Consider the following 14675-nt stretch of genomic DNA (forward strand, 5'->3'; position numbering starts at 1 on the left):
TTTATTTTCGCTCATTTGTCGCTTCTTTTGCTTCCAAGTGTTCTATTAAGCATCAAAACATAAATTTAAAGGATTAGAAGCATAAAATTCACAATCAACAACGAATAATAACCTAAAAACGCATCAAAAATGAGGTTAAAACATGTTACTCTCAGTACTTATCAAGTTTTAAGTATTAAGCCTAGTGTTGTTTTGCTATCGCTTTCAACTAACAATCAACGCGCCCTTCTCATGTCATTTTTAGCCCATCTATTAATGCTTGAAGCTCTACCTCTAAAACTGATCTAACACCTATATTGCGATCATATCCAAACACCCAACCTCCTTTTAGACATCTCACTAAACCACCGTAGTTGCACGGCCTGCTTTTACGTCAACTCCACCATCCATATTCGGTTTAAACCACCCAATCTGTAGATTTTCCCATTGAGCATATGCTTGTTGTTGCAAATTGGAGAGCGAGCGCGTCATCACCCTAGCCCAAGATAAACTAGCCATGACCACTTCTTTCGTACTAAGATGTTGATATGTGAAGATAGTCAAATCTCTTCCTTTCTACAATCTCCATAAAGTATCTGCAAAAACAATCTCCCATGGTTTCCCCTTAACCAAAATTTTTGGGAATGAGTATTTTAATTATATTTATAAAATATTAAATAAATTTAGTATATTATAATTTGATAATACAATTACAAGTCATTAATACTAATAATATATAACAATTTTAAAAATCAAATGTACTCATGAGTACTATTATTTAAAATTTGATTGAGTTAATTTCACCTATCAATTAGGTCTCAATTTGATTGTGAAATTATAAAAAATCTTTGAACTTTATAAAGCAACAAATACTATTTTATGATTATTTTTATTCTTTTAAAATTTTATATAAAATTTTTAAAAATAAATACGATAAATTTAAACCCAAAAATTACATTATTATTATGTTCTAAACTTTATTATTTCAATCAAAATTACATTTTAATATATATTTTAAATTTGTTACTCTTCTAAATTTAAAAACATATTAATATTATCTATAAAGCAAAACTGGCCATGGAAACGTCAGAATCCATCGATTTCATGTTAGGATATTATTAAATAATCATGGTTGGTCCAGTGGAGTTGTTTCTATAAGGTAAAATTCTTATTTATTATTTATCTTATAACAAAATATAGTACATGTGTTGGTCTAATAGTTAGGGTATTTATTATTTCAAGTGTGGCTTGAGTTCGAGTTGCATTAGCCACGTTATTAGGGGTGTTCAAACTTTGGTTAAATCCGAATTAACCAACTGATTAACCGATCAATTAATGGTTTTTTAAAATTTCAGTTATTAGTTAATTTGGTACAAAATTGGGTAATTAATTAAATTAATCGAACTTAATAATTATGTAGTATTTGAAGACTTAAAATTTTAGTTAATTCGGTTAACTTTCAAGACAAAGAACATCAATAATGTATTTTCTTTATATGTTTTATACTTATTTTAACAAAAGATAAAAACATATAAATTTCAGTTAAATTCAGTTCATTTTTTTTAATTTGTTCGATTAACGGTTAAAAAATTATACAATCCTATTAATTCGATTAATTCTAATTTGATTTGATTAATAACCGAATTGATCGTTTGAATAGCCTTTAGGAATTTATCCTCCTCTGCAATTCAACCAAAATTATAGTAGAATAAAAAAACCTTTATTCTTGTATTTTCCGCTTGTATATATAAGTGGTTGGCTGTTGGATTCTTTGGGGCTTGAAAGAGAAAGGTGCTTTGCCTTTCCATAACATAAAATTCATGGTTATCTGCTCAGCTGAGGCCCTACATCACTTTCTTTTTCCATCTACCATTTCAGTATGCCCGTAGGATCGGGTTATCGTTGAATTTCGGCATTTATGATCCAACTATATCTATAAATATAAATATAAATTAATTCAACTGGGGGCACCCATTTGCTGATGCTCTCAGAATATATAGTGGAATCTTTCATTTGCAACTTTTAATTCTCAGAATATTTATTGTAGTAGCAAAAGATGAGGAATACATAAGTGGAATCAGATTATGATTTAATTTACAAGTTGTGTCATATCACAGTCTCGCATGAAAACCTATCGTAATAACACTTCTGGTGAAAGTAGAAAAAAAGGAAGAGTCAACTGCAAAGTGTTTTGCATGATTTGGGTTCAATATATCAATGGCTGAGATAGCATAGAGTAATGAAATGCTATACATTGTCATTTCTCTTTCATGTGTTTTCGTGGAAGTGAAGCGATCGAGACAAGGCAGCAGGGTTAGCTCGCAGCATTGAGAATGTTGTTAGTCTGTAATTTCTATCATCACTGGTTTTGGATTGGATGCCATCGAAGATACCTCCTGAATTGGTGTTCTTGGTTTTAATCCGAAGTGTCGCCAGCATAGAGCTTTTTGCAGTCTCCTCAGTATCATCATCAATCCTCAAAGCTTTTGAATTGGAAGAAGCTCTTCTTTCTGATATATTACTGTCTGCTGAGGGCTTTCCCTTTTCGTCCCTTGAATGTTTTCCCAGAAATGGCCAAGTTGGAGTTGGACTTGAGCTTTCAGTATTTGGAGCGCATTGGTTGATGGAAGCTGACGATAGGGTAGCCACTGGAACAACCGATGGGCGATATGTTGGTGATGAATAGAAGGATGCTGGAAAGCCAGGACGGTAGAGAGTTGACGGAGGCAAACGTGGAAGACTGAATACTGAAGAATCCGAACCAAATGTGAAAACACAACTATCACCACTTGCTTGGTTAACAGCACTTGCTTGAGCTCCAAGGATAGCTTCGGAGATCATAACATGATGGTAATGCAAAGAGGAAGAAGAGCTCTTGGTCTTGCGACGACCGGCACCGACCGGCACGTTTCTCATGGCTCCTCCGTCGGTCCAGTATCTTTGACAGTTTTTGCAGAAATGACGCGGCTGGTTCACGTTGTAATTGTTATAGTAGCAAAACTTGGTTTCTTTGCTATTACATCGGGGACATGGAAGTATCTTATCAGGCTTCTTCAATGTCTTTTCTTGTGAGTAATTTGTCTCACTTTTTTCTTCGTTCTTAGAGCTTTCAAGCGATGAAGGTTTTCTTTCAGATAAAGGGACTCTACTGCCACAGTCATCCTCTTCATTTTTTTCCTAAAATCCAGAACTTCAAACAGTTAGGGGCTAATTTAAGCCAACGGAAACTCAAATGCAAGCACAAGTTAATTTCATTTGTGTTGACTTGGTTTTCATGGTTAACAACAAGGAGATCATTCAAACAGGGACTCTGTAACATAGAACTTCCAGGGAAAACTGAAGTATCAAACAGGGAATCCTACCCAACACTATATATATTTTTGTGATTATTTTAACTGCAAAAAAGTCAGTCACGTATGGCCGATCATTGAAACTGAACTGAACCCTCAAGTTAGGAAATAAATTATCTGTAGCTCAAAACAGAGCATGTTCATTCCGCGGGGGAGGGGGGGTGCTAGAAAGAAGGTGTAATAACAGTAGAACTAGAGTACAGCTTGGCAACTTACTTGAAGATTAAGAAACAAAAAATAACGTTTTGCTCAGTTGCGTGGAAGCAATCGGCATTAACCTGAAATGATTGTTTGAAACTGCAAGAAATAACATTTCTCGCCGAAAACTCAAAGCAATCAGCCCAAGCAAATAAAAAAAATGAAATTATCTTTTTCAATGTTTACAAAATTCAGTGTCTGAACTAAATTTGATTAGATCAAACCCAAAACAGAATTTCTTTTAAACTATCAAATATATATAAAAGAAAAAAAAAATTGACTGGAAATTTGAAAAGCTTAATGGAGATGCAAAAGGGTGCTAAAAAGTTGAATCAACCCATTTATAATTATGAACTTGTAAACAATGGGTTGCTCTTGGAATTCCCAAAAGCCTAAACCCAGTAAGAATTGCAGTAAAAGCAAAATACAGAACCCAGTCAACAACACGATTTTGTTAAAAATCTGGGAGAAAAATAAAACCAACGCAACCCACCAATGATTTGCAGTTTGTAGTCAAGTACTTGAAAAAATAGCATATATCCCAGTTCAAATGGAAGAATTTTGAAAAAAAATATATTACCTTGTCTTCGATGGGAGCCTGAAGTTGAAGCCCGTGACTAGAATTCACGGCACCTAAAGAATTAGAGGAAGAAAGAAGATATCTGTTAGAAGAATCAAGGACTAAAGTTTCATCCTGGTTGAATGTCAGTAATGGAATCATCTTGCCAAACAGCTTTATAGAAGAAGAATCATTAAGTTCAGACATGGTTGATAACTTGTAATATTATTTCCCGACTAGAGCAAACCTTTCTTTTTGTCAGAAAATCAATTTCATAGAGGTTTCTGTTAGTGAGTTTAATCGAGGCAGAGGGAGACTAAGGTGGCCAATGGTGTTGGCTTAAACAAAGGTGGGGAATGCCAAATAAGCAAGAGAGGCAAAGACAAATGAGAGCCACAAATTTTGTGGACTTTTAAGATCTTTTCATGCTGTTATATTCCTCCACATTGCTGAAAAAGATAGTGCTTTTTGTTTTGTTATTTTTTTTTGGCGCCTCCCTTTTTTCTGCCATTCCAGATGCCCCCCTTCCCTTAGTCTTGTTCATTTACCTAATACTTGGCCATTCTCTTCTCAAATTCTCTCTTTCTTTCATCAAATGATAGCCTTCACTGACCAAAGTAACTTAAACATCTTACTTTCTTTTAAGCAAAATTCTAACACTATTCACCTCAACTTTACTTAATCTTCCCTCCTATTGCGACTAGAAATTTTTATCTTTATGATTTCTTTTTCTTGCAAGTCTTTAAGAATTTTAATAATTTTGACTCTTTTCCTACATATATATATATATATATATATTATTAATTGCTCCCACTTCCCACATTAAGTGTTGACAAAATGTTTAACTAGAGATGATAACACAATTAATAGATAAATCAACTATGAAAAGTAATTAGGTTTATATCCACTTTAAAATGTAAAATATGATATATAACATTAACTCTAGACATCAAAAATTATTAAATTATTAATAACTTTATGTTTTGATCACTTAATTTTAAAAAATTATAAAATAGTCACCCAATTATTTGAAATGTTTCATTTAAGTCATTGAACTATTTGAAAGTTTTTATTTAAGTCTGGTTAGCGAGCTCCAAGTGACGATTCAACGATCGATATGGTAAATCAGTACCAATCAATAAATAGAAGAACATATCTTAGATTCATGTTGATCCGATGGTTAATGTCAAAGATCAAAGAAGAAAGTTGTTTGGATTTTACTTTGCAAATTCTCATGAAAAATCCAAACTCTAAAATATAAGGGGAATGAGAGCTTTTGATTGATGCAGGTGGTGCAAACAGAATAGACCATATAATAATATTTTAATAACTCATTAACTTAAATGAAAACTTTCTAATAGTTTAGTGACCATTTTGTAACTTTTTGAAGTTGAGTGACCAAAGCATAAACTTACTAATAGTTTAGTGACCTTTGATGTAGTTTACCCTTTTTTAACTAAGCTTGTCCTAAAACTTCTTTTTTAGGTATGTTTGATAAACTAAAAAAAATTAAGTGTCCAAAGATTAAGTATTGAATTTAAGTTATAAAATATGTTTGATATATTACTCAAATTAATTATAGAATATAATTAAATTGTTTTATAAATCTGATTTTAAATTAAAATTATATTCTATATTTTATCCTTAATTTTAAACTTTCACCTTATTCCAAACAAATGCAAAATTTTTATAGGATAATATAATATTAAAATAAAATTGAATTAATTGAAATATTCTTCATTAAGTGATAAGTAGCTCTTATCTACTTATCATTTTCCACACTCTTTATAGAAAATTCTATTGGGTTATTTTTATTTTGGATTATCAAACATGTATAAAAATTTAAATTATTGAAAATATTAATTTTCGATTGATTTAATTTTTCAATGGTTTATCAAATGAATGCTTACTTTGCTTAGAGCTTGTTTGATAAATTATTGAAAAGATCAATTTAATTTTTTGTAATTTATTTTTAAAACACATTTGACAACCCACAGTAAAAATTTGTAGATAGATTTTTCTAAAAAATTAAACTTAATAAGGTATACCTTCAAATTTTTTAAATTTATTTCTTTTAAGATTATATCATCCTTTATAAATTTTATTTTATTTCATTTCATTTTAAGATTATATTATCCTTTTATTAAATAATTCAAGGGTAAACTATATTAGTAGTCACTCAACTTGTAACACCCTTAACCTGTATTCGTCACCAGAATAGTGTTACGGAGTATTACAAGACAACACAATAGTAAATCATTCAAATCATACATTAATAAAAATAATCAAATTGCTTGGACCTTAAGAAACTCAAATACTAACCAAAATACAAAATCAAAATGACATTAATCGGGTAAAAAACACATCAAAACCAACCTAATATGTGCCTAACCAATGTACCCTCATTGGTACGACAATTATATATAATTTAATCTCAAAATACACATTAATTCAATTCATCAACTCATTCAAGCAATACCAAATCAAAATATCTAACAAAGTTACCACAAACACAGCAAATCAAATATGTGTAAGCCACACATGCTAGCATAACAACTATACCTCATTCTCATACCCTTTGCAAATTGGTTATTTGCACAAAATATCATTCATAACATTTACATAAGCCAAACATTAACCAAAATAGCACAAGAGCCTATACATGCCATATAATCCGAATTTAACGTTTCAAAAACTACCGAGATAAACTGGATAGTGTGACTTGAGTGCCGGTCCGATCGTCCAACCTTCCGAAAATCTACAATGATATTAAACAGCACAAGTAAGTTTAATGAAGCTTAGTAAGTACGATGAGATAAACAAAAATCTTACCTAACTAACTATAATAAATCAAATAATAAAAAATCATCCATGACAATACTCTGCCATTCACAACTTCAATCGAAAAATACATCTGTATTCAAATCAATATAAAACTAAATAACATGTCTTTCAAATTCATTAAATAAATCACCTTACTGAGATTTTTCTATTCGAAGAACAATTTACGAATAAGAGTACATCGTCAACAGAAGCTCATAAGAGCTGGTCCTCCCAAATAAGCCAACAGAAGCTCAAAAGCTTAATAGAAGCTCGTAAGAGCTTAACAAAATCTCATAAGAGCTTAATAGAAGCTCATAAAAGCTGATCCACCCAATCACGCCAAACAGAAAGTAAAACATAAGAGTTCGCAACAAATGCTGAACCCCGGTTTACTTGGGTAAAATGTCGATATCTTCCTTCAATACCATATCTACTCCAAACCCCTGTCATACACCAGATCACGGATGTACTCAAATCCCGTGTTCAATTCAAACTGAACATCCAATTTAATATTATAATTCAAACAATAATTTATTTCCAACAATAGAATATATGCATAATACCAATTATCAATTTATACAAATGTTAAATTTTAACCGTACGAAGTTACCAGACTGAATTGTAGTAATTGCAGAAGTTCAAAGACTATTCCTTATTTTTCCTTTTTCACGAGTATCTACGGGATCTTGGTCTAAAATATAAAATTACTCATTTATTAGTATATATTTCATTTCCAATCCATTTTACAATTAATACCTTTTTATTTTTTGAATTTATGCAATTACCCCAGACTTTTACAATTTTTGCAATTTAATCCCTTAATTAGTTAATCTATCAAATTAACTAATTTTCTCAAATCAATAATCTATCCAAATATTCTAGCCCTCATACAGCCCCTAATAAACCTAAAATTCACTATCAAACCCTAATATTTTGACATTTTTACAATTTAATCCTAAAATCAATATTTAACAAAAAATCACTTTACAAAATCATCACACAACACAATCAAAGCTCCAAATCCATGTTATTCATCACAAACATCTAATATTTATCAATGAAAACTTCCAAAATTTTTAACAAAATAAGAAACGAATGTACGGGTTAGCTAGACCTAGTTACAACGATCTCAAAAATATAAAAATGAAAAGAAACTGGCAAAATTTGCTTACCAAATCATCAAACCAAAGTTGGACGAATACTAAGCCCTAGCTATGGCTTCCTTTTTTAACAATTTTGGTGGAAAAACAAAGGTTAAAGAAGATGATGCTACGTTTTATTTGTTTTACTTTTCCTTTAATTATTAAATTACTAATTTAACTTTTGTTATAATATTAAAATCCACCCATTTAATGTCCACCTTTGTCCATTATTTTTAATAATGGTCTAATTGCTAACTAAGTCCCTTTTCCTCATTCAATAAACCATTTAATCACTCAAATCAAATAGTGACTAAAGTTTACATCTTTTACGATTTAGTCCTTTTTAATTAATTAACTATCGAAACGTTAAAGTTTTTCAATGGAACTTTAATACCACTTTAATGACTCAGTTTATAGAAATGAGGTCCCGATACCTCACTTTCTAAAACCATTTGACCTTAAGGTCTTACCACTTGAACCTAATAAATCGTTATAAAACATAAATTACCAAATCAAAAACTTTTTTAAAACCATATTTGACTCGTAAATATTAAATAATAATATTTACGAACTTACTCGCCAGATTTGGTGGCCTTGAAACCACAGTTTCCGACACTACTGAAAAATCGAACTGTTATAACTCTCCCCCCTTAGGAAATTTCATCCTCGAAATTGTTACCTGAAAATAGATTAAGATATTGTAATCTCATTGATTCTTCGATTTCCCAGGTAGCTTCTTCTAAACTATGTTGATGCCATAATATTTTTACTAACAGAACTCGTTTATTCAGCAATTCTTTGACTTTCTGAGCTAAAATTCTCACTAGTTCCTCCAAATACGTCAAATCTGGCTAAAGCTCAATCTCACTATGAGGAATCACATGCGAAGGATCAGATCTGTACCGTCTCAACATTGAAACATAAAACACATTATGGATTTTCTCGACTTCAGAGGGCAAGGCTAATCTATAAGCTACATGGCCGATTCTTTCAACAGTTTCATACGGTCTGATAAATCTCAGACTTAGCTTTCCTTTTCTTCCGAACTGTAACACTTTCTTCCACGAAAAGACTTTTAACAATACCCGATCCCCAACAGCAAATTCTTTATCTTTTCTTTTCATATCCACGTACAATTTCTGATGATCAGATGCAATATTCAAACTATCCCGAATAATCCGAACATTATCTTCAGTTTTTCAAACCGAATCAACTCCCACTATTTTGGGTTCACTCAGTTCAAACCAATACAATGGTGTTTTACATTTTCTCCTGTAAAGAGCTTCAAGCGGTGTCTTTTTTATACTGGATTGATAACTGTTATTATATGTGAATTTAGCCAACGGTAAATATTTTTCCTAGTTACCTTCAAATTCGAGTGTGCAACATCTCAACATATTTTCCAGAATCTGAATCACTCGTTCTGATTGCACGTCAGTCTGGGGATAAAATGTTGTGTTGAAATTAAGCTTAGTGCCTAGAGCCTAATGAAGTTTGCTCCAAAATCTCGATCTAAATCTCGGATCTCGATTTGAAATAAAGGATATCGGAACTCCATATAATCTCACAATCTCAGATACATATAGTTCCGCTAATCTCTCAAGTGTAAAGTTTGTTCTGACTGGAATAAAATATGTCTATTTAGTCAATCTGTCAACAATCACCCAGATCGAATCTTTCTTTCTTGGAGTTACAAGTAAACCAGATACGAAATCCATTGTGATTCGCTCTCATTTCCATTTAGGAATCATAACAGGTTGTAGTAAACCCGATGGTACCTGATGTTCTCTTTCACCTGCTGACAAATCAAACATTTAGCTACAAATTCACAAATTTCTTGTTTCATACTTGGCCACCAATACTGTAACACCCCTAACTCCATCCCGTTGTCGGAATAGGATTGCAGAGTATTACAGGTCATTACAGTACATTTACATGTAAAACAAGGATAAATGCAACATTATACATCTAAATATAGCTTTAATGGGCCCACGGTACTTAATAAGAACATTTAAAACAAATCGGGGCTCGATCAGAAGCTTAGAAAATTTTTTCGTGAAATTTTAAAATTTCTTCCTTTGAATAGTACAACACGCCAGTGGGGCTGGTGTGACACGCCTGTGTGGCTGATGTGACACGTCTGTGGTAAGCTAACCGTGTGGCTCACACGGCCTGGACACGCCCGTGTCCTCTACCCGTGGAGCTCTCTGACTTGTAGCTTATAAATCAACTAATTTCACACGGCCAATACACACGCCCTTGTGCTCAACCCGTGTGGCAACCTGTTTGTAGCATTTTAGGTGCAGGGGACACACGGCCTAACAACATGCCCGTGTGCAAGCCGTGTGTCTCACACGGTCTAGTCATACGCCAGTGTGACAAGCTGTGTAGACTCAAATGAACCTTATAATTCAAATTTACCAACCCTGAAAACCTTAAATATCAAGCAATTTAAGATTCAATCTTTTAACCAATCCAAAATATGATAAAAACATACTTAACACTCATTAAAACCATCATACAATAATCTAGCACATATATTCAATATTCATTAACAAAACAACTTCAAATTTTGCATTTAAGTACCATTTAAAGCAATTCATAGTGGACTATATTATAGCACTCACATTACATTTATTAACTATCTATTAACATTCTTCACTAACATCAAAACAACCTAGGTACATGCCATTCTTTAAGACAAGAAACTTCACAAAGTATTTGAGTTCGGGAGTTGGCTCGAATGCTGAGATATTAGTTACTTTGTACCTAACTTGCGCACGGAAACAAACCGTACGCTGAGTATACACTCAGTGGTATTTCTATAAACTAATGCTTAAAACAATAACAAGTTATGTATATGCATTGTAACTTAAACTTTTTACTTTCATAATCTTAATAGCTTAATCTCTTGCCTTCATCTTATAGCTCTTAAAATGTAGTTAAACAATTCTTTATTTATTTCATATCATTTGATACCTTTTAACAATTGTCTAACAATCACAGTCACATAATCAATAGCAGTCAGTCTTCAGTACTTTCATTTACCCCTATTAACATAACTCGGACCTGGACGGATACACGGATCCAAACCACACACCGGGATATCATATAGTGTTTCATCGGCCGAAGCAGGAATACACCATAAGGGTAACAGTAACAGTAACAGTAACAATTAGGTACAGAGTACCTCTTCGAAACAAATCCAGAACAGTAACAGTAGTCGACACATATAGTGTATCGTTGACACATATAATGTCTCATCGACACACAATCGGAATATCCCTGAACACTTCCAATCCTATGGCATGCCAACTATATTCGACTAGCCCGACACTGTTAATAGGGTATTTGAATCATTTCATTTTGATACAGAAACAGTAACAATTTCCATCACATCATTTATCATACATACTAACCAATTAAAAATAGCAATTACATTTATTAAATTATTAAGCATAGTTTATAGAAATACAAACCGTAATTCTCGAGTTTATTCGATAACCTCGTCACTTTCTCCTTTCCCTTTTTCGATGACGTTTCCGGTGCTACGTTGGCTACATAATAATTAACATTTAAAATTATCAATGTATGTTATTCAATAACACACTCTTTTACTTACATGTAACTTTTACATTATTTTCAATTTAGTCCTTCCACCATAACCATTCTTTTTCTTCAAAATAAATCCTATATTTTCATTCAATTATCACTTTAAAATATTCCAAATCTTAAAATTTACAACATAAAACATTAATTATAGAATTTTCTCCATTCAATCCCTACTATTACAAAACTTATATCTCTTTTACAATTTAATCCTTCTCCCACTTCTAACTTGAATTTCTATCAATTAAACCCATAATTTTTTTCCATTTATTCAACTTAATCAACATCTAAAAATTCAATAACTTTCTAAATTTCAACATAACTCAAATAGTATTTCTTCCTAGGATTCCATAGACACCAAAATTACAAGAAAATGAATTAAATTAACTTACCAATCAAGTTTGAAACTCTAAAACCCTAAATTTTCTTTTTCTTTTTCTTTCCCTTTTTCCTTCTTTCTTTCCCTGCTATTCGTGCCTTTATTTCTCTTTTTTCTTTATGTTTTATTTCTTTTATTTTATTTATTCATTCTTTATTTAATCAATATGTTATAATTATATAATATAATATAATTTACTTTATATCATTATTTACTTATATAATAAGTAAATACATATGTATTTATACTTACCACACCTTGTCATCTTACGGTATAATTGCTAATTTAGTCCTTTGACTTTTCTATAGTTTCTAATTAAACTTTCACACTTAATTCAATTTAATCCTTACACTAAATTAACCTTAATTCAAGCTAATTCATTTAACTAAAATCTAATTAATCTCTCACTTAACTTCGTAAATATTTCTAATAAATATTTATGAATCTAATATTCAAAATCTTCCAATAACCTTAAAATTTGGGTCGTTACAAATACATTTGTTTCAAATCACAATAAATCTTCGTGCTACCCAGATGAATAGAGTACATACTACTATGAGCTTCAGAAAGAATATCATTTTTCAAATCTAAATTACTCGGAACGCAAATTCTGTCGTGATAACGCAATGTACCACTATCATCAACACTGTACTCTGTACTCAAATTATTCTGAACCATCTATCGTTTCAACACCAACTTCGAATCTTCATCTTGCAATTCTTGAATTTGTTGTAGAAACAGGGGTTTCGTTCTCAACTCCGCTAATACAGAACCATCTTTATTAAGAGCTAAATAAGCGTTCAACGCTCGAAGTGCAAACAATGACGACTTTTGACTAAGTGCATCCACAACTACATTAGCCTTTTCCAGATGATAATTAATAACCAGATCGTAATCTTTCAGCAATTCTAACCACCGTCTCTGTTTCAAAATCAACTCTTTCTGAGTCATCAAATACTTTAAACTTTTGTAATCTGTAAACACGTGACATTTCTCGCCGTATAAATAATGTCTCCAAACCTTCAAAGCGAATACAATCACGACCAACTCGAGATCATGTGTAAGATAAATCTTTTCATGTGACTTTAATTATCAAAAAGCATAGGCTACTACCTTTCTTGACTGCATCAGTACACAACCCAACACATTGAGAAACGTATCACTATAAACAACATACACTACTCTAGATTTAGGCTGAGTAAAGACTGGGGCTTTCGTCAACATTTTCTTCAGATGATCAAAACTCTATTGGCACTTATCTAACATGAAATGATTTTAATATTGAACTTTAGATGTTAAAAGTTCCCTCGTCGGGCCTTGATCAAAATAGTAAGTCACATTATGACGAAGAACTCTCTCATGTCACGACGTCGTTCTAAAATTTTATATTTCTTATAATTAAATCCTATTTCTATCCCGAGCTTAGCTTTAAAGTTTACGTAAGTTCGTGCAAGACTCAAAATTGATTCCATCGTATACTAATGTATGTTTTAGCTGAATTGTAATTATTAATTGCTAAGAATTGCTCGTATTTGATTGTAGTTACTTCGGTACAGTTTGTGACATCTCGTAACTTGAACTCAAAGACCGGATCAGGTAACGAAGTGTTACATCTAACTTATGAACTAATAATTTATATATTATTAATTAAACTAACTACTTATATCACAAATGAATATTGTTATTTGTATTTTTGTTTATCATGTAAATTTTATTTTAATGAAACACATGGTGAATTTTTTAAATTTCATACATAAAAATTAATTGTAGTGTAACCTATAATGGTTTAAAATGTTTTTGATGTAAATTGCAAATTAAACTTGTTTGATCTTTTTGCTTTAAAAAGATATAGTAATGAAATTAATTATTGATTAAAGTGATATTTGTTAATAAAAATATAATTAATGTATTATTTTATTAAATTCAATTGTATTTTAGGAATAAAGCTTACTTTGTTACAAAGAACTTAGTGGACAACACATAATTTAGCAAGTAACACCTTTCCAAAGTTCTACTAAAGATAATCGTCACATCAAATCTAATCTCATTTAGTAATCCCAACTGGCTAGACCCATTCACCTATAATAATTTCATCTAATACATTTCACACCCAAAACCAAGCTTAGAACAAGGCTTAGATTAGACTCTACAAGGAGATCATCATTAAAGGAGGGCCATTCTCAACCCTTCTCCGTCTATAAAACCTCCTCCTCCAATAAGGGAGAGAGGCAAACAAATTATGCAAAAACTCTCTCCCCATAACTACATGACATACTTTCACCATCATAAATAGTAGCTATGCACACTTCCACCATGTGAACCACCTTTTTCGTAGCAATTCTTTGCACCTCCAATAGTATGAACTGCTGTAATGAACTACTCTTATATTTAGTGTTGTGACAATTTACGTTGTCTATGGGAAGATAGCTCAGCCAGCTCAGGACGCCCTACAGCACAAACAGATGAGGTAGACTATGGGCAAGAGGATCAACACTAATAGGATCAATGGGATAGAACATGACTACAACCAATATGACTACAACCAATAATAAAATTATCAACAACAGCTAGGGATAGAACATCTCAGAGCATCTAGGTCACGAATAGAATGGTCAACCAAATGACCAAAGGAGCTA

General features: G+C 31.8%; 1 protein-coding gene across 1 annotated transcript; it reads right to left on the reverse strand.

Moving 5' to 3' along the window:
* Positions 1 to 1986: 1986 nt before the first annotated feature.
* LOC108477825 (cyclic dof factor 1) lies at positions 1987 to 4705 on the reverse strand. Its single transcript, XM_053022560.1, has 2 exons — positions 4108 to 4705; positions 1987 to 3156 (listed from the first exon to the last, which is right to left on the reverse strand). Exons 1-2 carry the CDS (start codon positions 4291 to 4293, stop codon positions 2248 to 2250), a joined length of 1095 nt encoding a protein of 364 aa, XP_052878520.1. The 5' UTR covers positions 4294 to 4705; the 3' UTR covers positions 1987 to 2247.
* Between the last annotated feature and the right edge of the window lie 9970 nt (positions 4706 to 14675).

Source organism: Gossypium arboreum, chromosome 12 (genome assembly GCF_025698485.1).
Source record: "Gossypium arboreum isolate Shixiya-1 chromosome 12, ASM2569848v2, whole genome shotgun sequence".
NCBI lineage: Eukaryota > Viridiplantae > Streptophyta > Magnoliopsida > Malvales > Malvaceae > Gossypium > Gossypium arboreum.

What these genes read in the sequence shown, in the direction of transcription:
- LOC108477825 (XM_053022560.1), bottom strand. Translation starts at nt 4,293, where the DNA reads ATGTCTGAACTTAATGATTCTTCTTCTATAAAGCTGTTTGGCAAGATG. An exon ending in AGGCTCCCATCGAAGACAAG is followed by an intron (nt 3,157 to 4,107) that starts GTAATATATTTT and finishes TCTGGATTTTAG; the next exon opens with GAAAAAAATGAAGAGGATGA.